Source organism: Notechis scutatus, chromosome 1 (assembly GCF_049901735.1).
Source record: "Notechis scutatus isolate UNSWTSFEM ecotype Mainland chromosome 1, rNotScu1.2, whole genome shotgun sequence".
NCBI lineage: Eukaryota > Metazoa > Chordata > Lepidosauria > Squamata > Elapidae > Notechis > Notechis scutatus.
Genome location: NC_142009.1, coordinates 71,175,605 through 71,203,497, shown reverse-complemented (window position 1 = coordinate 71,203,497; position 27,893 = coordinate 71,175,605). Strand labels below are relative to the sequence as shown.

General features: G+C 37.7%; 1 protein-coding gene across 1 annotated transcript in view; it reads left to right on the top strand.

Moving 5' to 3' along the window:
* The first annotated feature begins 362 nt into the window (after window positions 1-362).
* FMN2 (formin 2) overlaps window positions 363-27,893 on the top strand; it is a 193,930-nt gene continuing 166,399 nt past the window's right edge. The window contains 2 exon segments of the mRNA XM_087967456.1: window positions 363-2,331; window positions 27,389-27,555. Of these exon segments, the coding sequence (XP_087823582.1) occupies window positions 420-2,331; window positions 27,389-27,555 (2,079 nt within the window). The 5' untranslated portion in view covers window positions 363-419.

Sequence of the window (27,893 nt, the reverse complement as noted above, 5' to 3'; positions counted from 1 at the left end):
ACCATTGCATAGTTAGATACTGCTGTTTATATATTTAAAGTACAGCACTGTGTGTCTGCAGGTGTGTTAGAATGGAATGTTTGTGTTTCAAAGAGAGAGAGAGAGAGAGAGAAATGGAGAGTTGATTCTCATAAAAATGCACAAAAGAGCAAATTAATATTGTTTACCAAAAAAAAGCTTGACTGAATTAATCGATTTTCTGTACTACAGAAAGCAACATAAGATCCCAGATTTCCTGTTGAATAACCAGAAAGTTGGTATGGATCATGAGATTTAATTATTATTAATTTTTGCTCCCCTTTGTTTTTTGTTCTCCCTTCTCCTCTTCTCTTCTCCAACACCCGATTCTAGGGAAGGAAACTGTTGAACTCCTGACTCCTGAGGTGCTCTGCCACGAACTGACCTCCTGCGAGTTCACAATGCAGGAGACTGAGGCACTGGAGAAGAAAGTTCCTGCTGTCCAGACACAATTATTTCCATCTAGCCAGAGCCGGGAGGGGAGCCGAGGAAAGCTGAAAAGGCAACGGTACCAGGAGCTGCCATTGGAAGGAGCTGTCTGCATCTCTCAGTGCTCTACTGAGCATGCCTCAGAGGAGCCTTATGCTGGCAACACATTATGCAAAAAGGCAGCTCGAGCAGCCGAGAGAGAGTCAGAACAAGCCTGCACGCTCCTTGCATCACCAAAGCTTGAAAACAACCCTGGATTACTTGAGAGGGCCGGCCTGCCTGCCCAGGTGAACGAAGCTAAGCACCATGGCTTGATTCCTGACATTGCCCGACTGCTGAACACCATGGGGAACCAAGATGGGAAGCTGAAGAGGAACGCAGGTGATGTACACGAAGGAGGTGAGGATGCTTCTGGGCCCAGGGATGTTGAAGGCACAAAGAAAGGAGGGGGGAGCAAAAAGACTCTGGGCCGGCACAGCAAAGGGGGAGAATCAAAGAAGAAGGGCAAGTCTGAAGCCAGGTCATCCGTGTTTTCTAATCTGCGCATCCGGAAAAATCTTTCCAAATCTAAAGATGGAACCAGCAGCTCGAGAGAGGATGTTTTAGAGAGCCAGGCCGTGCACACAGGAGAGCTAGACAGTGCTCACTCCCTTCTCACCAAAACTCCTGATATAAGCATTTCTGCAGATGAAGGGGGTCTCTCGGATACCGATGCAGAGCATTTTGAAAATACAAATGAAATTCGCCCTGCAGCTGCCAAGCCGCAAGATGGACAAAGAACCAGCTCCGGCTCAGATACGGATATATACAGTTTTCATTCAGCCACCGAACAAGAGGATTTGCTTTCTGATATTCAGCAGGCAATTAGACTGCAGCAGCAGCAGCAGCAGCAGGGGACAATTAACATTGGAACTGAGCAGCAGGGCACCAAAACAATGGCCCTACACATGGCTAATTCTCAAGCAACCCCATTCGATTTTGAAAGGTTTCTTTCACTCAGCAGTGACAAAGACAGTAGCCCGGATACCGAGCAGCCAGTCTCTGCAAAATCAGAAATTGTAGAACATGTCCCAAGTTGTCAGGCTGAAGTGCCGGAAAGGGCAAACGGAATGGAGCACTCCTGCAGCAGTGTGTTTGAGATGCAGGAAGGGCCTGAGCAATTGTCATCAGAAGAGGAACAACCTGCTGTTGAAGGAGGAGACGTCTTCTCTACTCCCAACGCTGCAATTACAGAAGAGGAGGGGGCTCTGCTGGGCAGCTCGGTCTTTAATTTCCCACCCCCGGCTGGGGAGTCTGAGACTGACAGAGTTGCAGGTACAGGTGGCAAAAGAGAGGCTGAACTGGCAGGTGCAGGCGAGGATCAGGTGGCTGTGGCCACGGACAGGAAATGGAGTTTGTCAGCTAGCAGGGAAGCAGGGGAGGAGGGCTTTTCTGTGGAAATGAAAGATGGGACTTGTTCCTCAGAGGATGTCTCCAGCAGTCCAGTGCACACTTCCAAATGTTTTAGATCGTACCCTTTCATCAACCCCTGCTATGTCAAAACCACCACTAGGCAGCTGAGCTCTCCGAACCGTTCACCCTGCCTCTCCCCCTTGCAGAGCCCTCTCTTTAAAAGGAGACGAGAGCCCGCTCGACTGAAAGAGAAGGCACCAAGCAAGAAACAGAGATCTGCCAGTTTGGCAGGGGCGTTTAGCCGATCTGCAGACTGGACTCACGAGGTTTCAGATCAGCCCAGTGAAATCGCTCAAAAGTCAGGCTCTGCAGATTTTTTGGAGTACAGGCAGACCAGAGATGGTATCCAAGGGGAAAGAGTGCCTTTGAATCACTTGAGAAAGTTCTCAGGAATGCCACCTTCTACTGATGCCTTCCCTAATGTATTTCGAGGTAAGTGTCCTACATAAACAAACAGTTGCTGCAGCTTCATCTCTGAAGCAGAAACATTTAAGCGTCATAACAACAACTTATTTTCTCTTGTTAACTTGATTTTCATTTACAGCTCAGCTGAGATTCCAACCTCTGCAAATAACTACAGGAGTTCTGTGTTTTCAATAGAAATGAGTATAATGTTTGTTGCAAAATTCATCACTAAAGCATGTTAGTAGTACTCATCAGGCAACGTGATGTAGTACATTATAAACTATCAGTGAATTGTTTGCATCAAGGCCAGTGAATATAATGTCAAGGTTTGTGTGGGACTTTCCAGACTTATTGTCCTCCAGATATGTTGGTGTATTTGTGATGACTGAGATTTCTGGTTGCTGCCCTGGAGAACCATGACAGCTCAGGAGTCTTGGGAAATGTAGTCCCAACACAATTAGAGGCTTTTGCTTTGGAGGAGAATAACCTATTGTGCCCATAGAACAACTTGTTAATAATGATGATTTATTTTCTGCATCGATTGTGATATGAAAATATCTTTTAGCTTTGATAGAGGTTTATTATATTCTGGGTCCCATGCCATTTTAAACACAGGGATTCCTGAAAGTGTAAGAGTGATCATAGTTGACCAATAGATTAATGGTTTAGTCTAGATAGAATCCTAACACTTCATTTCCTGAGCCAATCTGGCCTTTATCTGCCACTTACACAAATTTCTATTTCTGTCTATTTCTAAAGAATACTACATTTTATAACTTATTCCTTTTTTCACCTCTTTCCCTTAAGACTGATCATTGTTACATTAAAAAAAAAGCTCAAATAACAACAAAGGGGAATTAATAATTGTACCCAAGCGTTAGGGTTCATTTCTGAATCAGAGACCCCTACCAAATTGAAGAGGGCCTTGAATCTCCTGCAAGCTTTCAAAGGCTGAGGTGCTGGGTCCCTCTATGATACCCACCATCTCGCAGCTACTTTTTCTATCTGAAACACCTCTGGAGCTTGTCTCCATCCAGCATTCTTTGTGATCTGATTGCAATATTAATATGAAATCTCTACAAAGAAGATCAGAGAAAGGAAGGGACCAAGGCAATTAGGCCCAGTACTTGATTCATTACCAAGTTTAGGTTTAAATAGAGCTTATTGGATGGGAAGTAACAGGGACATCACAATTCCCCCAACTTTTTCCTAAGCCCAGCCTGGTAACGAACAAAGACATATTTTTGTAGTCCTTTTATGAATCTACTAGCACTTCAAGGACTTGTGTGTTGAGGAAAGGACCCAAAGACATTTTGGGGGAAGAAGTGATGTTGCAATAGCCCAGCTCTGTACTTCTCAGGCCAGCCTGTACTTTTCATTTTGTAATGCTAGGGTCAGTAACTACTATATTGCACTACATAGGATCCTCTCTACTCACCCAAAAATATTGCATGTTGACACCAAGATTGGGTCTCCATTTGTGGTTTTTTTAAATAAAAGTCTACCTTTTTATGTTGAACATTATCCATTAGGCAACATGGTTTTTAAAGTGCATTCAACTTGAGTTGATGAGACTGTGGCTTAGCAATCAATTAATCACTTGCAAAGTATTCAATCAGTGAATGAGTTAGTTTTCAATAAGAATTTCCAGATAGAAGACCTAGATATTTTCAGGATTGCCTTCTCCTAATCCATCCATAAGATCTTGTAGAAGATCTTACTTTAAGTCCCCTTATTTAATGACTGCCATTTTTAGGGGCCTTGGAGATATGCCTTTTCAATCAATGTCCCTTTTTCTTTGGTGTAACATTTCCCCAAGGTCCAGATCTGAACCATACTCTGCTAGGTTTTAGAAATGTCACCCAAACCTGTTGGGTTCTTTCCCCACAGACATTAATGGAGGGAATGTTGTGAATGACCCCTTTTGTAATCTGATGTTTAATAAATATAGAGGCCTAATTATCTCTGACTTTCTGTTTTGGGTTATATGATTTGTGTAGCTTAAGAACTTCTTTAGATCAATAGGATATGGGGGTGACTCTGATCTAATTTCAATTTGAGCAGCATAGCAAATAAATATCCTCTATTACATTTATCACCTACACTAACACCTACCCATGGAATGGTTGGAGAACCATTTCAAGAATACAACCCAGACAAATTTTAGCTGGTATCCTCATAGTCCTGGGGAGCTTTGTCATGAGAGTAAGTTCCCATTTTGCAACTTCACCCACTGATCTCACTGTGAACAAAGAGAAATTCAATTTAGTTTGTATGGATGAAAAAGTCCTGGACCATAGATGCAAAATCCATGTAGTGCTAGGAATGACATTTAAATGTTTTCCAAATAAAATGTTACTTCAGAATAAGATGATGGATGATATTTGATTTATTATTTAAAATCTGCAATTTATGTCAATATATTATAACTTGGGCAGAGGTAAATGTGGGGTCCTTTACAGATGTCATCTTACCCTTTTGCCTAAATATTAAGAAATCATAATGATCTCTCTGATTTTAGTTTTTTTCTGATACCTGTTCCTGTTTTGCTGTACATATATTGACATCCATACAAACTAAGAGACTTTGCACTATGAGTTTTTCATATTTTCTTCCCTTGGTATTACTCAGGTAGCAATATATAGAGGCAAGGCAGCTTGTAATTCTCCAGAAATTCTGAAACAGCAAGTCTCCATATAACATTTAGTTATTTTTATAATCTTTCTCTTAACAGTTGAATACAATTGAATCAATTACTACCACTTAGGGATAGAGCTTTTAATATACACCCATAGTTAATTTAAACATAATTCACTTAATCCAATTTTGGGGATTCATGTGACTTATTATCCATACTATAAAGACATTGCCTGAATTTGTACAAGAATCTATGATTAGTTGGCATGTTAGTGAGCCATATGAAGACAGCCATCTAATGGTAAGCAGTGTGCCGTCTTTTAAAAAATGAAGTCACACACTGTGAAACAATCACATTATTATTATAAGCTGTGCTTTAGAATGTTTACTAAGCATACAGACATAACAGGTAGAAGATAACAGGTAGATTAGAATTAATAAATGGGGCAGTGCAATGTTGCATAGGGGCCCGGCTAACAGCTGTTTGCAACCTTAAACTAAATAAGTCTTTTGCTGCAGGTGTGGTGTAGGTATCAAGGATACCTGTGTGAACCTGGGGGGAGGTTAATTTAAGGAGTTGCAGATGGGGATCATATGTATATCCCCCTACACGTTCCAAAGCCTCTGAATTTGAAGTGTTGCCCAACCCTACTACATCATTGTAACAGCTTGAACAGAAATCCAAAAGAAATGTTAAGTTTGAAAACCAAATCTTGATATAGGTTAGAAATTGACATACAGTAATATGTTGTAGGAAAATACATGCTAGTATCAAGGAGAGAAGCAACCTAGAACTTAGGAGAAATTTCCTGACTGTTAGAAGAATTAATCAGTGGAACAACTGGCCTCCAGAAGTTGTGAATACTCCAACACTGGAAGTTTTTAAGATGAGATTGGATAACCATTTGTCTGAAATAGTATAGAGTTTCCTCCCTAAGCAGGAGGTTGGACTAGAAGACCTCCAAGGTCCCTTCTGACTCTGTTATTCTGTATCGTGAGTGAAAGTTGCAGAATAATAAAAGTCCCAGCAAAATGTCTAGTCATATACAATAGCTGATTCTTGAATTTCGGTATAAATCCTTATTCTGGGATTGCTTTCAAGCTGTCAGTCACAAGTAAAGTCCAATCTTCAGCTTACTTCTTTTTATTTTTGGTTGTGATTGAAGGATCCTATTGCTTCCACGTAAAGAGGCAGGAGAATTTACTAAGCAGGGATGGCCTGATAGTTTAACTTGTGGTGGGGGGGGACTCCTTCATTGCTCAGAAGTCTGTAAATCATTTAGTTCTTTCTTTTTAACATTTAGTTCTTTCTTCTTTCTCATAAGGAAAATGTTGAATTTTTGTTCAATTTTAAACCCAGCAGATGTCTGTTAAGTATGGAGACCTATTTTCTAAGATAGCTAACTTTCTTTTCACTCATAAAAAGTCTTTGATGTTTTGAATTGAGTCACTAACTTGTACACTTTGCATTTTAAAAAGCTGCTTCACTTTCCCTGTTAGCTTTTGTCATGCTAAAGCATTAGCACAAGAGATCTCATGACTATTTCGCTTTCAGGCTCTTAACCCACTTTCTTTTTCCTTCCAGAGTTTCCCTTTTTTCCCCCCTGATCTGACTTTCTCTCATATGACATTATAGTACATTGTCCTTTGCTGCAAAACTTCTATCCTTTATAATAAATAATGAAATAATTATAAATTAATTAATTTGGCAAGAGGCTGATTCTGCCTTTCAGTTCATGCAGGTCCTTTTACATGACAGCATCTTGCTGAAAACAAGCTAAAGTTTCCCATTATAAAACACAAATAGAAGATCGAATTCAATTTTTTTGAATAATTTTCTTAAACATTAGAATTACAATACTATAAACTAATATAACATTCAAACTAATATAAATTCAAAGAAAGAGTGCAAAGGGAAAAAAGGGAAGAAGTGAAAAACAAGAGAAAAAAAGGAAAAGAATATTGTATATGTGTGTGAGAGAGACTTCCAAACTTCATCACAAGTATAAACAATTTTAGTAATGTTTAACCTCCTCTTAAATTTCAATATACCTTCTCTAACCAATAAACAAACCCATAAGGTACCATCATTTCAATTCTGGTCTTATGAAATGTCCATTAAGGGTTATTAGATATAACAATATATCTACAAATATGCTCTTTTATTGGTAATAATATATCTATTTTAACCTTGGTCAAATAAATCAGCTTTATATTCCTTCCGTTTACTTGTAATTTTAATCCTTAGTGTCAGCTATGGAATTCATCGCTGCCACATAGTTGAGAAAGTGGGAGGGGTGATGTTAATTGAGTAGCTCTTAGTAGACAAATATTTTATTTTGATAGTTCAAGGTTACAGAGTATGGCGCAGAAAGAATTAGAACTTACTTTGGGATTGGTGCATGTGATGTAGTGATGAGGAAAAGGGGATGGTTTGTAGGTTGGGACTTTGTGGAGAAGCCGGGAAGATTTAGTTCTAGATTTCCATAGTATGTGCCAGATGCTGTTCTAATAAAAGTACTTTGAGATGACGTGTGTCTTGGAGTTACTGACAGGAATGGATTTTCCCTGGAACGCTGACATTTAGTCCACTCAAATAATGTCAGAGAACTTGATTTCTTTTCATTTCTTCTTTGTCCCTTCTCACAAGATTCTTCAAAGCTTTAACAAATCTCTTTTGCATGCCCAATTTTTTTGGGGAAAAAACCCATCCAGGTCACTCTCTTGGTTTGTTGTTTATATGTCCCTTGTAATTATTAAAATATCACTTGGTTTCTTTTGTATGTCCATTATAACATTTTTCCGATACCATTTTTGTAGCCTGTCATTTGTAAATCCATTTTCAACTCAGTCTCTGTCTTGTCAGATAAAATTTGTTCATCTTCCATAATATCTCTTAGATACAGTCTGTCTATAGAAGCAGATATCACTATTCACATTGTTAGCATTCATGTCTGACTCTATTTTTCAAAAGTGTCCTTCAATTTTTCCAATGTTAGAATATTTTGTGCCATTCTATTCTTCCTACAAGAGTCACAAAACATCAGTTTGAAGTTAAGGCCATAGATCTCCTGGTCATTTCCCCCCTCAAATTGATATTATGGTTAGCAAGTTGTTTCTAAAATTTTCAATCTTACTAGACATCCCTTCATCCAGCATTCCTTCGGGAACAAATGATGCACATTATTTGTCTTATACCTCAAGCTATTTCTGCTGTTTGTGGAATGATTGAGATGTTTCGGAATTGGTTACTAAGGTTTTCTTTGATCAGAGGTCAGATCCAAGGTTTCTGATGCTAAATCTGCTGCCATCTTGACATTTCAATGCAATTTCATAGCATGGCTTCTGGTTTCTTCACTTCTTTATGGAAAGGACTTCCATAAAGAAGATAAGGACTTCTTTATGGAAAGAAGTGCTGTCAACTCTGAGCAATAACTGATTGAATGATCTCTCCCTATTCAGTGTTTAAACGTCTCAGCCTAATCTTCCTTCTGTAGCCATCATCACTAAGACAGCCACAACTGGATTAAAACTAAGTCCAATTCCAAAACCAGGATTTGGGCTTTCTTGGTTGTAGTATAACAGATAAACTGTCTGGCAGAGACACACTGATTTTTTAAATGAGAAGAAGAATACTTAGATTCAATGGATTCCAAGTGTAGGGTGTAGATTCAATGGATTCCAAGTGTAGAATGTTTCCCATTCACTGCATGCAATTGATATTTTCCCTTGCATGTCTCATAGAGTTTGCTCTGCGTACATGATGAAAAAATCTGCTGTTGCAGTTGCTATATGTAACTTAAAGCATCTCTGTTCAATTTATCTGTTTTTACTGGTAACGCTGAAGTGAGCAAATAGTGGCCTAGTTTGCAGTGCATTATACCTGGGCTTTCTGCCATGTTACTTTTAAAGTAGCCCAGCCCATGTGTTCTTTTCTGGATAAGGATTTTCTAACACATGACGTAAATGGTAATGAACAGCTGCAACTGCAGTTTTTAAAGGATTTCAACTAAGGTATAACTATTATGGATTTACATGACTATGTAAGTGCTCTATATTTATATTTCTTTCCCAGATAAGCTCTTCTTATCTGGGGAAGAAAATAATGGTGCTAGCTAGGGAAATCATTTCTCTTTTAATACACTATATTTCTACACTGTGCTTGATCCTCATCCCAGCTGGACTTAATGTATGTTGGTGTGTGAGAGAGAGGGTGGATGAAAGATAGCTGCTTTTTAATGCATACTTGTAACATCTAAATGTTCAATAGGAAATAGATATGATGGAGGAATTATATTACGGCATATCCACACTTATCATTTAAGCTGCTTCCTTGATGTAGAATAAAATAGAATAATAGAGTTGGAAGGGACCTCCTACTTAGGCAGGAAACACTACACCACTTCTGTCAGCCTTCAAGATTCCTTTCCCTTTCCTTTGCATCTTTTGGCTGCCATAGTAATGGGTGGTGGTGAAATATTTGGGCTTTTTGGGTGTGAGAAATGTGGTGGAGGTTTAGAGAATGAACTGTTTAACTTGGAAAATTTATTGTTTATGCTTACTTGCTTGCTTACTGTGCAGTCGCAACTCTTTATCAAAACAGGCCAAGGTCAATGGGCAGATGGCTGCATCACCACCTGAAGTTGCCCCACATGACATTATACACAACTTCAATTGGATGGACAGTTTGAACTATTGTGGGTGGGAATGTTGCCATCACTTTGTATATGTGTTTTTCGCGCGCAATTCCTCAGATTCAGAATTCTTTTGATGCTACCTCTTGATTTTCAGTAAAAGATATCTTTTCTCTATGTAATGGAGTCTAAGCATTTCTTTCTCGGACTTTGAATGGAGCACCACCTGACAACTTCAGACAAATGATTATCCAACATCTTAATGTGTGCTAATGATAACTTGAAACAATCCTGTCTGGACTGAGATGTTTTGCAACAGCTTGTAAGATAGTCAGCCCAGACTGTAGGCCGAAGTATTTCCCCACTTTCTTCTTTCATAGTCAAGTCTTTCTTGACATATATACTTGTATACAAGTAGTCCTCTTTTAATGACTACAGTTGGGACTGGTAAATCCATCAATAAATGACATGGTAGTTAAGTGAATCATCACATGATCACATCCAACTTACAAGGTCAGTTCTGCTGCAATGGTGTCACATGACCGCAACTTGTGACTTACTGACGGCATTTCCATTGACATTGTTGGAAACCAGCTATAAGGTTGCAAATGGAAATCAAGTGACTGCAAGGTGTTGTGTCTGTCATAAATGAGCACCGCTTGATAAATACCTGAATTGCAATCATGTGACCTCAGGATGCTGCGACCATTGTAAGTTTGAGGATCAATCATAAGTTTTTCAGTGCTGTCATACGTTAGAATGATTGCTTAGAGCAGGGGTCTCCAACCTTGGCAACTTTAAGACTTGTGGGCTTCAACTCCCAGAATTCCTCAGCCAGCTGGCTGAGGAATTCTGGGAGTTGATGTCCACAAGTCTTAAAGTTGCCAAGGTTGGAGACAGCTGGCCTAGAGGGCAATCAGTAATCGAGAACTACCTATATGTATATGTGGATATGCACACTTTTCTAAAAGGTACTTCTTTATACTCTATTCTACTCTAGTAAGTCTGAATAAGTTCTATACTTCCTTTTATGAGCACTGCCGAAAGGCAGAGTGGTTAAGTTAAGAAATAGCATAGACAAGATATGTTTAGAGACAAACATTTTTTCTTTTTTTGAGTAAGCTAGTTCTCCAATCGGGCCTTTAAAACAAAGCCAAAATAGGATATAGTAAGAGACAAAATTCTATTCTAGGAAAAGATATTTATAATTTTAAAAATTCTGATAGGTTTCAGGTTGGTGACTTTTTCTATTTCAGCAGTGCTGTCAAGGGAAAGTATAAAAGGTACTATTAAAGCACATTATTATTATTAAAACACTGCCTCATATGTGGCCCATCTTCAACAAGAGAGCCAATGAACTGTTGAGGTTAATGTAAAATAATCTGAACTCTCTGTCTCAGGTGGGCAGAAATTCCCCAGGGCCTAGGCAACATAAGATGGGAAAATGTATTTTGGAAGTGAAACAGAGAAGCATGTCCTCAAGTCACTTCCAAGGTGAATGGGGAATTAATGGAGCACAATGTCATCCATTCCTGCCCTCTAGAAAAAGTTACTGGCTAGTTTTAGTGATGTGGCAACTGAATAATAAGATTAATCCCTTAGATATTTTACCAGTGAAACATCCCAATGAAAGACTAGTAATAGTAGTAGCATGGCATTTAATGTAGAAATAGTTCATTTCATGTAATCAAAAATGAGAGTAATGGTAATTAATAAATTTGAAAAAATATGATGGGATTGATATATTCTTGGATACTGTGTGGAGGTTTGAGGAGATATGCTAAATTGTTGGAAAGTTCCTTGTAAAGAAAAGTAATTTGCAACTTAAAGTTAAATTATGATGTGGGCAGTCGTTTGTCATTTGTGATCTGTTTTCTCCAAAATGAAGTTGCAGAATATTATTCTCCAAAGATGACTGCCTATATGTCATATTTCTTTATTATATGGAATTAATTTCTCACCTTTATGGAGTATATTTATATTTATTACATTTATTTATTCATGGAAAAAATATATATTTCCAAGGGTGTTGAAAGTAAAAGGAATAAGCCTGCCCTTTGCCTTTTAATTAATTTTTAACAGTGTTTTAATCATCCTTGCATCTTTTTACATTTTTTTAACTTTTATATATTAAGCCTTAGTGATGCAGTGGTTAGAATGCAGTATTGCAGGCTAACTCTGTCCACTGCCAGGAGTTTGATCTTGATTGGCTTAAGGTTGACTCAGTCTTCCATCCTTCTGAAATTGGTAAAATAAAGCTGGGGCAATATGCTGACATTGTAAACTGCTCGGAGAATGCTGTAAAGTGCTACGAAGTGGTATATAAGTCTAAGCCAGGGCTGTCAAACTCCTGGCCCACAGGTTGGATGTGTCACATGCTGGCCACACCCATGCCTGGTTTAGCAAAGGTGAAAAAAGTCCCGATATGACACATGACACACCAGTGATGACATGAGTTTGATACCCTTGGTCTAAGCTTTCTTGCTATATATTGTTTTTATGTATTATTGTATACGGTCCAGGGCCACTCTGTGAGAGGTGGGCAATTCCAAAATGCGATAAAGTAAATAAAATAACCAAGTACTTGGGTATATAGGTGCAGAGATATGAATAGTGACAAAAGGAAGGTTCCTGCACGAAATTAGTGGAAGGAAAACAATCTTTTTCAAAACAAGGCAAGAGATCTATTGAGGGGTGGTGACTGATGGCAATCAAAGCTATGGGAGCAGTCATACATGGAAATTCTGTGTATAAATATTTAGTATTTATTACATTTGAAAATGGCACTTCTGATTAGAAGATTACATACATTTTTAAAATGTACGTACCATATTTTCAATTCAAGAGTATCTTGACAAAGAATGTGTTATGTAATTGATTTCAAGGTCCTACTCGTCAGCTGATACTCTGAGTCAATGTGAAAATATGAAGTGATGTGATTCAGGGAAAAATCATGTCTAGATCTTAGCTAGGAAACAGCTTATGACTGACCTTCAGAGGGCTAACACCAGATGACTGAAAAGAATATAAATCCTTCCCCATCATTCAGTCAAAACTGAACAAGCTTCTTAGATGAGAAGTGAAATGTTTTCAAGAAAAAAATCAATAGTCCAGTTGCCTTTTGAAAAGTACCTTTGGGACAACAGATCTAATTATGTGCTGTCCCAGCCAGTCTATGGGAATTGGATAGTTACTTAGGAATTATGAGCTGTCCCCTTAAGGGAATGTATCATGGTAAATGTAGTTAAAGGTATCCTGGAAATGTAGTTCGTGTCACGTGGCTACATCTGTAATCCTGATTGGTCACTAAATTGACCCTTGAAGGGTTGGGGGAGGTTTTCCTCACTTTTGCCTGAACTCTCTTACTCATGGCAGCTTCTTTCTATCGCTACGAGATGGGTTAGGACATAACCATCTTTTACTACAAAGGATTGGTCATTAAAGAAGAACTTCATCACAAATGTGAGTTATGAGGATACCTGATGAACCAATAAATGTACTTCGTTATGGAAGTCTTGTTGAGTTGTCTATATGCATCTGTACAGTTTATAAATCCATCTCTGTACAGGATACAGAAAAAATTATATATTCCAATCTTAGCCTTAGTTTCATTGAGTGAATTTATTTATTAATTTCTGTTTCTATAAGGACTTTTTGCTAAAAAAATCCCACAAGGCAGTCTACAACAATTTAGAAACATCAACAATAAGCCTTTAAATATTAAAACCGCAGCACCACACTGAAACTACTTTATTTTGACTGAAAGATTGAGAACATGGTAGCTAAATATAATATTTTCTTTAATTTCTATATAGAAAAACCATATATTTTATGAATAATCTCTTGAATCCAAATTGCCTTGAAATTATAAATGTTAATAATCTCTGCTTTCTTCCTAAGAGCTTAATTGATTCAGTTGTGAATATGTGACAATACTTTCTAACTGTCACATGGTCAAATTCTCATACTCCACTATATAAAAGTCATACTTCATAGTTTACAAAGTCTAGCTTAACACACTCCGTATACTAAACCCAAGCCAAGTAAGCCTTAATTTAATATTTTAAGACACCCACTTTCTTTGTTTAAAAATTAGAGCTTCTTCAGAGCCTTTATGATGGCTTTATACTGTAGTTAAGAGGTTGGTCTGGCACCTGGGACACCTAATTTTAAATCCACTCTTAGTCATAGAAATTCATGAATGACTTTGGTCCAATTATACTCTCTCAAGACAACCTCTCTAGCAAGATTATTGTTTTGGAAAAAATGAGAAAAGGAAGAGCTGCCTTCAGTTCCTGAATAAAAAAAAGAAATATAAATCTAACAAATAGGTACTTCCTATCATATTCCTGTGAAGATGAAAACACTCTTCCCCTCATCAGTCCTGAGAAGCCTGGCCTGCTATCTACCACTTCCAAGAAGCCTTCTCACCATCACCACTGCCCTCCCCATACCTTTCTCGGCAGCTGTTGTCTGGTGCATCCAGTCAATGCGAGCTTCAGCTAGAAAGCTAACAAAGGTTCTTAACAGGGTCTTTTCTTTTTCTTGGGGGTGATGGGAGGGGAAAGAGGAGATCAAGCTTCTTGCAAGTAGGGGGAACATCAGGAGGCCCATGCACCACTGAGTTTAGCTTATTGAGGGCTTCTGGCCTGCAGCAGGTTTCTTCATGCCAATGGTGGGGCAGAGAAAAGCCTCTAACAACCACAATAGGAAAATATAGGATTGTGTCAATGAACAAATACTTACATGGATGACATGGACTCAGTTGTGGTCATAAGTCAAGAAGTACCTGTATGTTCTCAGTTTGGGTAGTAGGATCTTCGATTTTTTTTCCTCTCAATGTTTCTTTGTATTTTTTTTACTAGAGTTTAAGCTTTTTTTGTTTTTTGTTTAATTAGGAAAGAACTTCTGCTTTTTAAGTGGCTCTGTTGGCTTTCTTTGCGTCTCCCCTTCCCATCAGCTGTCATCCATTAAACAGGGCTGAGAAGAAGAAAAAAAGATTTGTCAGGCATGCTCAGCCACACAACTATTACAAAATGAAAAGCTTGTGTTTGTTCTTCCCAAATCATACATAACAAGCCCCTGTCTGAGGAATAATAGTTTTTTTTTTAGTGGATCATAAATTAAACAACATTATGCAAACATTTCTTCAATAATTACAAAAATATTTAAAAAAAAAAAACCAGGCTGTGCAATGTTAGTTTTGGAGAAGTAGAGATATTTTTTTTTTACCATTTGGTGAACTTTGTTAGAAATCAGCTGCTTCATTGTTTTTATCACATACACAGAAGCTATTGAAAAACCTTAAGGTCAAATCCCATTAGAATGTGTCTGTGTCTCTATATGCAGATGGTAAATAGTATTTATTTCCCTCTTCTTTTTATATTTAGAATTATAAATATAAAACAACCAAGGATAAATGATGGTATTCAGTTTGCCTCTTATTCGGTGCTCTTTGTTCTAGAGCAATGAAAGTATAATCAACCACAATGTTTTTTTTCAGTTGGCAAGTCAGTTATCACTGTTTATATCTCTTAGTAATCAGACTTTAAAAATCTGTTACCAAGCTTTTATCTGGCATTATTGTGGGCTTTATTTCCTTGTCCATGATCTAATGTGAGGCAATTGGCTGTGGGATGGGTTTTTAAAAAAAATCTTTATACAGTATTTATTCAGGATTGAATGATTTGGCTACTCAATGCAAGAATCCTTCTGTAACATCAGGAAAGGACAGATAAATTAACAAAGAATATTCATAATGATTGAAAGAAGTTCAATTTTTTTTATCTTGTCTTGAGAACAACCAAGGTAGTCAGAAGTGTTGTTTTGGGCAAAATACAACAAAAATAATATACATTGTGTTGATTAGGCAAGGCATATACAAATATCTTCATTTTTTCCCCTCTTTAAATCCCCCTTCTATATCATAAAAGGAAAACTCCTGTTTTTCACAAAATATTTAACATTTAGCCTGGACATTTCTATTCAAATACAAATAAAAAGATTTACTTTGCAAGATGTGGAAGTAAAAATACAAAGAAATGTTTGTTACAGATTGAACTTTACAGTATCTATTAGTGTTCCACTATAATTAAACAGATGGTGCTATAGGCCTCGCCCATCCATCAAACAGATGGTACATTTGTCCCTTAATTGTATGCTGAACTTCTGAATGTGACTGCTATTAGCACTAGGGATATACAGAACAATTCTGATATATTTTACTGTGTTTTGTAAAAACACACTGGTCCTGCAGTTCAGTCACCTGATGTTTCTAACAAATTTATATTTTAACCAAGAAATGAATCAAATCAGTAATTGCTCTGAGTGGTATCAAACTGACATTCTTTGGAAACTTCTATATAAATGCAGCCATTCTTAGGAGTTTTTGGCAAAAAGTCAAAAATGCTGTATCATGGCCAAATTTACATAATAAATTTGTGAACAAAGTTGTACAAAGGATTTACTTGTTTAAGAAATAACACTGGCTAATATGTCTTTGAGCAACAGCCAGAATTTAGCTGTGAAATTTGGATAGAAATATGTGAGCTCATGGATTTAGAAGTTAAGTATGCTGTTTGCTGGATATGACACATCCACTTTCTCTTTTAATGGCATTTAGATTCTTTATTTTAGCTTGAATAAACAGTTATATCATATGATCACATTATTGGACAAAAATAAAAAAAAAGGCTGTTTGGGGGTATTTTCAAAGAGTTTATTCTTCAGAGCTTAATTATCCGTCACAGCTATTTTTAAAAAGACAGAATCTGGGGATGGCAAGAACGAACATGTTTAGTCATTGAGGCTATTCTTCAAATACTCTGGTTCTTTATGAGGGGCAGAAATGTAACACATTCAGTGAAAAAAGAGGAAGCTAAACTTTTATATGGTTTATGTTCCAGCTTCGCATAAACTTTGGCATATTGACATATTCAAATCCGCTCCAAGGAAACAATCTGCTGTGGAGTCAGTGCTGTAGAAATTTTTTTGACTTCCATGTTACATAAACCAGCATTGTACAATATTGCCCTTTTCTTGGAAATTGTCCAAGGAAAGCATCTGCCCTCAGTCTATTCAGCCTCTTAAAACAACAAAGGGAATGAGAATAAAACTGAATGGACCTGAGGGTAGTCCACCACCTCTGAGGGAGAAAAGTATAACCAAATGAACTTTTAAAATCCTGAACATTCTATACTAAACTTTGGCTTGTGGCCTCTCCTAGCTATTGCGGTAGCCATTGGAAGATGCTCCTGTACATCCTGTATTAAAAGAAAGGACTACTAAAGAGCTTTGCACAACCTTGTTTTCTGTGGAGGGAAAACTCTTCTGCTTCAATGAAATTGAATTATACTTTATTGTAACTATTTTTCAAGCATGTACAATAAGTATATGTTGAAGTTTGATAGTTATGGACCACAACTTTTTCCCACCTCCAAATAGGAATGGGATCCCCATAGGCCATATTAAGCAATACTGTACCATATGTATATAAGTTTGCATGTATATGTATGTATGTTTGTATATGTGTACATGTGTGTGTATACATATACACATACATATACACATGCATATTCACATACATTGTTAATGTTTCTTAAAGGATGCTGGGCCATCACTTAACAGTGCAAAAACTAGAAGTGGAAAAGCTTAGTATCTGCTCCACATTGCATCCAATTTTTCCCCCTGTATGAAATTTTTATTTGTTAGGGAATCTTCTTTTAATTTTTGGTATGATATAATGGCATTGATTGTTTAAAAAGTTTGAAAAAGGACAATAATGACTTGCTACATCAAATAAATGGACATGTTGAATTTTACTAGGTATGAACCATATTTTCTGATTATGCTGAAAGACAGTAAAAACTTACAGAACATAATGGATAAATGTGAGAATAAAGGGGAGAAACCTTGATATTTCTTTTTGTTTGAATGAAATTCAAAGTAGTTTAAATATGAAACCATTCAAGAAAAATACTTATATTACTTTGTGGAAGTCTAATTTCTATTTTCTTTAACGTGCCTGACTTCCATGACAATGCTGTTCAAATTATTGAATTAAGTCCATTGACTATATGATTTTATTAAGATTGATATCACACAACTACAGATCAGAGGACTTTTGCAAATCATCAAATAAAAGAATTACTAAGAGTTTTGTTCAGAAGAAGAAAACAGACACACTAAATTATGATTTATTCAGAATGAATAATTCAGATACACAACAAAAATAAGCTATGTACTGTATATATGATAGTTATAAAAGTCAAAGCTTTATTTTTATATATACTTTTTGTTTAGATATTAGCTATGAAAAGTCCATTATAGTATACATATCTTGCATGCTTATATTCATTCTCTGATTGGGAGACAAAAATCCCTATCCAAAGCCCTGAATTCAGTAGACAATGCTAGATGGACCAGTGGTGTTACTTGTGTTGTCACTTTTCTTGGTATTAGTCCATACTGCTTTTCTATTAACATGAATGTAAATGGTTAGAAAAAGCCAAAAATCAGTAACTCAATTACACTAATACAATACAACAGACAACTGATGGCAAATCACACCATATGCACATTCCAATTCAATGTAATTCAGATGACCCTGAAGGCACAGCTGAACCCCCAAGTGTCTTCAACTGCTTCAGAGAGAGTGCTAATATAATTCTCCCATCCCCCCATTCTATCAGAACCTATCCTTCCATCCCCCATCAGAACTGATGAAGCTTCTTGCATGAGAAGGGAAACATTTTCTTCCTCAAGAGGAAAAAAAAACAGTCCAGTTGCCTTTTGAAAAAGCACCTGTGTCATTCCAAAATAGTTAACGGTTGATTGAATGAGGTCAATCAACACCTTAGTTTTTAACAGTGTTTAAGACCTTATCTTAGAAAAGACCAACAGAAACAGAGCCGTTTGTATGTTGTCTGAAGCACTGCAACAGAGTAGGTCTTTTGCTTCAAAAGATGACATTGTTTCAGAGAGGAAATCTGAGCCATGCAGTCCTACAAATCCATAATAGTAGAAGTTCATCTAGCCATGTGGAAGAAATATTTCTCCCCTGTGGATTCCTGTGGACTATGGACACTGCATCCCAGAGGAGAACATATGGCCCCAATTTTAACACTATTTAGGGAAATGGCAACAGCCCATCCCTTCCATTGATCTCTTAATTATAAACCAGTTGATTTGGCTGGTAGTGATTTTAGTTTTACTTCTGATTATTGCTTTTTATTCTGCTAATCATTTGCATTTTTAATTGCTATAAGCCACTCAAATATTATTTGCACAGAACTAAGAGAAACGATTTTAATAAATAAAGCCAGTGCTAAGAGAGCTTCTTGTATTTATATATTTCAAGGACACTTTTAAGAGCCTATAAATATCTGCAGGTCAAACCCAACATGATTATTGAAAAGAAAGAATAAGGTATTATCCTGAAAAACTCTGCCCTAAGTGCTTTTGAGAATGAGTCAAATGCAGAAATACCCATCAGCTACAGTAAAATTTAGTAAAGGGATCTAACCTCAGTATAACTGCAGAGGTTTATTTACTACTTTGCAACAAAAATGACAATCATTGTTCAGCCGGTCAGGAATTATTTTTAATGTCTTGTAAATATCTACTTCTGAAAGTGCAGGACACTATGAATACAAGAGACATATAAAAGGTCTGTTTGTGAGATAGGTTTAAGATGCTAATTTACATGGTAATTGCAATCATCTCTTGATATTAACATCTGTATGTCTGTTCCATTAGTCAACATGGAATGAGTTACCAGAAAAGAATTCCTCCTTATATGCTGTAATAAGAAGTAAGCAAAATAATATGTTGAAGCAAATCTTGAAATGAAAACAGGCCTTTCTGAATTCAGTGCAATTGCTATTGGCTATAACAGGAACTTTCTCAGATTAGTTGATTAAGTGCCATCAATTCCATGTCCACTTTTAGTGACTGTTTAGACAGACTTCCTCCAAGTCAATATGCCATCAATCCAGCTGTCTAAGTTTCTCAGTAGTACACTAATTGCCTTGTAATGAATCCACCTTGTTTTAGCTGTACTTTTCTATTTCCTTCCCCTTTCCAAACATTATGAACTTTTCAAGGATTGAGACTTTAGGTAATATAGTCCCAAGTATGATGGTCTGAGCCTGGTAATTTGTGCCTTGAGTGAGAACTTTGGATTTTCTGGTTGTTCTTGGTATACTCCAGATTCTTCTCCAGTACTAATGTTCAAAAGCAAAAATACTGTTTCAGTTTTGTTCCTTCAAAGTCTAACTTTTAAATTAATTTAAGTAAATAAAGAATATCACAGCCTCTATTGCTGTCCTACTAAATGTTATTGTAGCATATTTTTGGCTATTGGTTTATTTAGTGTTGACAGTCAATCCTGAAAGGCCGAAACTATCTATAGTATATAGATAGTATATATACTATTTGTTTTCTGAGGTTCTCGCGGTATTTGTATGTGGATCTTTGGTTATTCGGGTTTCTCAGCGTAAGATTGGAAGTATCTAGGCACGTTTGATGAAGTCTCATTCATCATCTTCAGGCTTGTCTTCAGCTCTGTGCTTCTCTGAGAAGCACAGAGCTGAAGACAGAAGCCTGAAGATGATGAATGAGACTTCATCGAAACGTTGCCTAGATACTTCCAATCTTCTGGAGAAAACCCGAATAACCAAAGATCTATATATACTATATATATACTATAATGTATATGTATATGTATATATGGTATTCAGCTTTGTTCGGGTATTTTCCCATGTCATTATAGTTGTTCTTTTAAAGTTGTAGCAACGTTTCGGCAGAATCTCATCTGCCATCATCAGGCTTCTGTATTGTGTTCGTCTGTGAGTGTGTGTGTGTGTGTGTGTGTGTGTGTGTATACATTGCTCAAAAAAATAAAGGGAACACAAAAATAAGACATCCTAGATCTGAATGAATGAAATATTCTTATTAAATACTTTGTTCATTACATAGTTGAATGTGCTGACAACAAAAATCACACAAAAATTATCAATGGAAATCAAATTTAGCAACCCATGGAGGTCTGGATTTGGAGTTACACTCAAAATTAAAGTAGAAAAAAATCACTACAGGCTGATCCAGATTTGATGTAATGTCCTTAAAACAAGTCAAAATGAGGCTCAGTAGTGTGTGTGGCCTCCACGTGCCTGTATGACCTCCCTACAATGCCTAGGTATGCTCCTGATGAGGTGAAGGATGGTCTGCTGAGGGATCTCCTCCCACATCTGGACTAAAGCATCCCCCAACTCCTGGACAGTCTGTGGTGCAATGTGGCATTGGTGGATGGAGCGAGATATGATGTCCCAGATGTGCTCAATTGGATTCAGGTCTGGGGAACGGGCGGGCCAGTCCATAGCATCAATGCCTTCATCTTGCAGGAACTGCTGACACACTCCAGCCACATGAGGTCTAGCATTGTCTTGCATTAGGAGGAACCCAGGGCCAACCGCACCAGCATATGGTCTCACAAGGGGTCTGAGGATCTCATCTCGGTACCTAATGGCAGTCAGGCTACCTCTGGCGAGCACATGGAGGGTTATGCGGCCCCCTAAAGAAATGCCACCCCACACCATTACTGACCCACTGCCAAACCAGTCATGCTGGAGGATGTTGCAGGTAGCAGAACGTTCTCCACGGCATCTCCAGACCCTGTCACATCTGTCACATGTGCTCAGTGTGAACCTGCTTTCATCTGTGAAGAGCACAGGGTGCCAGTGGCGAATGTGCCAATCTTGGTGTTCTCTGGCAAATGCCAAATGCCCTACATGGTGTTGGGCTGTAAGCACAACCCCCACCTGTGGACGTCGGGCCCTCATACCACCCTTATGGAGTTTCTGTTTCTGACCATTTGAGCAGCCACGTGCACATTTGTGGCCCGCTGGAGGTCATTTTGCAGGGCTCTGGCAGTGCTCCTCCTGTCCCTCCTTGCACAAAGGCGGAGGTACCAACCCTGATGCTGGGTTGTTGCCCTCCTACGGCCTCCTCCACCTCTCCTGGTGTACTGGCCTGTCTCCTGGTAGCACCTCCATGCTCTGGACACTACGCTGACAGACACAGCAAACCTTCTTGCCACAGCTCGCCATCCTGGATGAGCTGCACTACCTGAGCCACTTGTGTGGGTTGTAGACTCCCTCTCATGCTACCACTAGAGTGAAAGCACCGCCAGCATTCAAAAGTGACCAAACCATCAGCCAGAAAGCATAGGAATGGAGAAGTGGTCTGTGGTCACCACCTGCAGAACCACTCCTTTATTGGGGATGTCTTGCTAACTGCCTATGCTTTCCACCTGTTGTCTATTCCATTTGCACAACAGCATGTGAAATTGATTGTCAATCAGTGTTGCTACCTAAGTGGACAGTTTGATTTCACAGAAGTGATTAACTAAGAGTTACATTGTGTTGTTTAAGTGTTCCCTTTATTTTTTTGAGCAGTGTATATATAATATATAATATACAATATATATAGTATATATATATACTTTGTATATACCTAGAACTACGTCACCTTCGGTCCGAGCTAAGTATAGTACATAAAATTATATATTGCAATGTCCTACCTGTCAATGAATACTTCAGCTTCAACCATAACAACATAAGAGCAAACAATAAATACAAACTCAAGGTCAACCGCACCAAACTTGATTGCAGGAAATACAATTTCAGCAACAGAGTGGTCAATGTCTGGAATATTCTACCTGACTCTGTGGTTTCTTCCCCTAACCCCAAAAACTTTAACCTTAGACCGTCTACTATTGATCTCACCCCTTTCCTAAGAGGTCTGTAGGGGGCGTGCATAAGCGCACCAACATGCCTACTGTCCCTGTCCTACTGTTTTTTTTCTTATATGTATCCATTTCATGTATTCATAACTATGTTTATACTTATACCTGTTATCTTATAATCACTTGACAAATAAATAAAATAAAATAAATAAATAAACTATCTATAACTTCCATGTCTTTGTTGTCCAGTTAGGTTGATAGCTGTACTTGTTACCATTACTTTGGTGGTCTTTATATTTAATCTTGGTTCTACTTTTTTCACTTTGTTCCTTGACTTTCATTTCTAGAAAGTATGAACAAATCATTTGGATTTTCAGTTGACATAGTATCATCAGCATAGAATTATTGATGTTTCTTCTATTTTTTTTACAGCCACAGTTATTTTCTTATAATTCATCTTGCTTTCATATATATATTCATCTATAGGCTTGTATGCTTTCAAATTAGTCTTTTCTCTTAACGACTGTGAAGACAAGTCCCTGTAGTTTTCATGGCAATATTTTTAGAAGTGGTTTCCCATTGTCTTCTTCCTAGGTTGACTTAACGCCTATAGTAGGACTAGAACTCACAGTCTCCTGAAATTTAGCCCAATGCTTTTAACCAGTACATCATATTCTATATATAAATTGAATAAATAAGGAGAGAATCTTGCCTTTTCTGTCTTGTCAGCCTACCAGTCTGTTTCATACAGTCTTTGGCTTCTTGTTGCTATAGATTTTACTTGAAGACAATGAGGTGTTGTGGGATTCTTATTTTCCTAAGGACATCCCACAGCTTGGCATTCTCATAATAGTGCTGGAGAATTACAGGAATCAGTTCCATTTTTAACAATATAATTTGCAAGCAAATCCCTCTGTTTTTTGGCTTATATTTGTAAACCCACATACTGTTGTTCATGTTAAATTTTATAAAGGTTGATTATATTACATAGACTTTGAGCATATTTTTAGCTGGGAATTTTTTTTATTTGAATTTATAATAATAGAGTAGAGCAATTTCCACACAGGATGGTAGATGGTAGTGCAGTGATGGTGAACCTTTTTGTTGTGGTGTGCTGAAAGCACACGCGCATGCACCGGTGCCCACAATGCAAATATCCCCCCTTGCACATACACTTGCAACATCCCTGCCCCCTTACCTGCACTGCGCATACCTCCCAGCTGATTTCTGGCCCATTTGAGGCCATTTTTGCCCTCCCGAGGCTCAAGGGAAGCCTCTGCAGCTTCGGGAGGCCGAAAAATGGGCCTTCTGGACATACCAGAAGTGCCCATTTTCAGCCTCTGGAGGGCCTCTGGAGCTTGGTGGAGGCTGTTTTCACCCTCCAGTAGACTTAAGGGAAGCCTCTGGAAGCTCGGAGTCTGAAAACAGGCACTTCTGGTATTTCTGGAAGGCCCATTTTTCGGCCTCCTGAGGCTGCAGAGGCTTCCCTCGGGCCTCGGGAGGGTGAAAACGGCCTCAAACGGGCCAAAAATCAGCTGGGAGGTGCATTCATGTACAGTGCAGGTAAGTTTGGCTGGGGCTCGCATGCCCACACAAATGGCTTTGCATGCCACCTGTGGCACATGTGCCATAGGTTCGCCATCACGGTGGGAGTGTTTCTCAACCACAGCAACTTTCAGATGTTCAACTCTTAAAATCTAGGCTTCCAGAATTCTGGGAGGCTGATTAATTCTGGAATGATGTGGAGTCCTCCACATCTTAATGTTGCTGAGATGGAGAAGCACTGGTCTAGATTCTAGCATTCTTTGGTACTACTCCCTATTTTTCACATTCAGAAGTCTGATTATGTACACAAACCATGTATTTAAGGGATGTGTGTGTCTGGTGATAGATTGAGAAGAAGAAATCTTCCATCTAGGGAAGGACTATGCTTTGTGTATGAGCATATGTGTACTAAATGTTTATGGGATACATGATCATGCAGTGTGAGGTATGCAGTGTGCATATTATTAAAACAGACAGAACTGGATTTTGTATTGTTTTTCTTCCTGATGTTGTCAAAGGGGGTTACAATTCTATTTGGAAGTTTCAGCAACCATTTTAAATGACAGAAAAGTCCTAGCATTCATACATTGCTGCTAAATATTAGCCTGAGAGCTTATCTTTCATTAAATGGTTGTGTTGCATCTTCACCTATTTAAAAAACAATGCAAAATTCAGTAACTAGTGTGTCACAAAATGCTCATTTATTTCTTCTTACTCTTCCTTTAGAATGGTCTGCAGAGTTTAATCACTGAATTGGTAGGTCAATATGTTTAAATTATTTGAAGAATGAAAAAGGTTTGATTTGCTTCTTTTATTTTGTTCTAGTGAAAATACATTGGTATTTATAGGTTTGTTTGTTTTTTAAAAAATCTTGTCTCAAGCAGCTGTTTGGAACAGTTTGTGTTTCTAAAATCATTAGGTAGCTTTGAATGTGACAGCTGATTATTTCAGAGCAAATGAGCAACTAATGATGTCTCCTGTGCATTTTATAAATAAACCCTATTGTGTTCTGTGAGGTTAGTTCTGTAGTATGGGTTTAGGATTTATTGCCCTTATGAATGTATTTTCTATTGTGTGAGTCAACTAACAACTCTGTTACAGGGTTGCCTATAAATAGGAATAAGCATTAAGAGCAGTAGCATAGCAAACAATTGATAACAATTATTCAGTAAAATCAATAATTTCACTGGTCAATAGTTCTCATGAAAGTCAAATCTTGTCGCTCTTTAGAGATTAATGTTATATTTGCCTCCTTCCTGCTGTCGGAAATCTTTCCATTCTATAAAACAATATTCATTGTTTGTTGTAAGGGATGTAAAAACTCATCTTCAAAACATTGGTATTAAGAAGCTGGCTGGCTCCCTAGACCAGGTACATTTCCTGTTTCCTTGTACCTTTTTGATACTCTTCTATGTGTACTATTGCTATATTCTGTTTATGTGCACATGTGAGCATAAACTGAACTTTCTGCTGTTTTTCCAGCAAAAACAGACTAATCCATTTGATGAATTTGGGTAAATTGAGATTTATTTATAAAAAAATTGCCAGATTGGCAAGTTCGCAGGAACCACATCATGTTTCTTGTGGGGGGGAGGCTCAAGAATGTCATTTCTTCTTTTTTACTCTTTTAAACAAACACATCTGATTCATTTTTCCTAGATTAGTGGGTGGGTTAGAGAACTTGTCAGATTTTGCTGCTCAAAATCCTCCAACACTTGTGCATATTTTTAAAGAAAATATTTATTTTACTACTTATTTATTAATCTAATAATATATGGCCATCTAAGTGGACAGTACAAGAAACTCTGGGTGGTGAACAAAGTAAAAACAAAGCCTTCCACTAAACTAAGAAAGACCAGATAAAACCACACTGAAGCTCAGCAAAATCACAAAATCATTAATCACATATACCCATAGCAGAGCTCACATAACTTACATTGGATGAGCCAGGTCTTCATAGCTTTTGCAAAGGCCAATAGAATTGTGGTTGGCTACTGTATATTTCAGGGACAAGGCTTGATGGATAATATGGATATTTAAGTAAATATAATTTTGAACATGTTTAAATTAAAATATGGAATATAATAGATTTAATAATGAGTGTGTGTAGATTACATGGAGTGAAATTAGGACAACCTATGTTTTTAGTTTCATGCACATGTTCCTCTCTACAACTGAAAATGTTCACAAAAGTTAATACACAAAAGTTAATATCTTATGTCTCACTACAACTGACGTTTGAAACGTACTTTTACTTTTATTTATTAGATTTACATCTTATCTTTTATACATGATGCTCAAGGACATGTGCATAGCAGGATCTTCTGATTTTTCCTCAAGAGCCTTATGAGGGAGGTTGTGTTGAGGACCAAGTCATCTAAAACCACATTTGGGGGGGGGGGCAGCTGCACATTAAAAAAAATGGAGTTGGGAGCTTGCATTGTACTGTTGCAGTCACCATTTCAACTTTTTTGAGCTTTTTGGCTAAGGTTGGATTAGAACCTGGGTCTGCCTTCTTCCAACCCAAGACCTAAACCACTATACCATGCTTCTCATTTATGTAGTTCAGTTTATGAGCTTTGGTGTCAAAGATCTCCTCTTTATTTATTTAAGCACGCATATTTTTAAATGTTGTTTTTGATAAGATGGTCAAGGACAATGAAGTTAGATATAACATATCTCAATTTAAACAGTTCCAGTTCCTGGCAGAATTCTATTTCAGTGCAGAAAAAGCATCCTTTGGTAGGTTGTTGCTACCACACAACCTCCCACTTCTAATCATACTCTTAAGAGCTTGGTAAGCTCAGAAAAGAGCTGACCAGTAGAAGAGCTGGCCCCTATAAGTACAGCAATAGTTTATGATAATTATACTCAATCTCTTTCTTTTCTTCCCCCACATTTCACTGTCAGGCAGAACTTTTTGGAATGTTTGTCTGTAAATAAGCTTGATGCTTCATCCAATAAGTCTTCCCAGATAAACAGCAGGTTATAGGTTAAACACTATTTTACATTTAAGAACTTATCTTTATAATGAAAAATTAAGTTTTAGTACCCTGTGGGCAGCAATTTAATTAAGCTATGAAAAGGCAATGCTATTTAATGAGCACTTAACTACAGAGCAAACTATGGAATAGATTGTACAAGCAGCTGATATAATCCTCCAATCTACTTCTATGTGACCATGATGCATGCAAGAGATATAACTGAAGCAAAGGACCTCCCCACAGATGACCGAGGCAGCCTGTAGGTCTCTGTAGTTAGTACTTAACTCTCTGAAATTGTTGCTCTTAAAGTAGCAGTTACTGTACCAAAATGGCCTATCCAAACCCAAGATGGTGTCACCTAAATCATATTGTCCTGATGGTGTTGATGCTTATCAAATAAGAAGCCAGAGTAAAGCATTTGAAGAGGTGCTTTATTCACATATGATGTCTTGATAATATTTTCTACCCATCAGATTGTGATGTGTCACAGATGGTGGTGACTCTAACCTTAACCCATTAACCTTTTTCTTTTCCTCCAGGGCGAACTCTGCTAGAAAAGCTCTCCAGTCAACAGGAGAATGCACCCCAAGAAGAAGCAGAGAAGCTTTGTTCTTGGATCATTGCAATGGGTCTTTTGCTTCCCTTCAGTGACTGCTTCAGAGAGCCAAGTAGTCAGAATGCACAACAAAATGCTCCAGCATTTGATGTAAGCCATAGCTTAAACACTTGTTTCTATTTAACAGAGATTCTTGTGATAGTTTGCTCTTTTATGTTTGCATCCCATTCTTAAGATGCTTACTTTGGGTTGTCATTTAAATGTCCATAAGATATGATGTCCTTTACATTTTTTTTTATTTTGTACTATCTTTTTAACCCATGTAGGCTTTTTCAGCACAGGTCGTTCTTGACTTGCAATTGTAATCAAGCCTGGAATTACAGTTCTAAGTTGTTGTTATCATAAGTCATGGCATCATGTGATTGGACCTGTTTTTTTTTTTTAATTGCAGCAGTCTTTAAGCAAATGTCATGAAGCAAATGCTATGG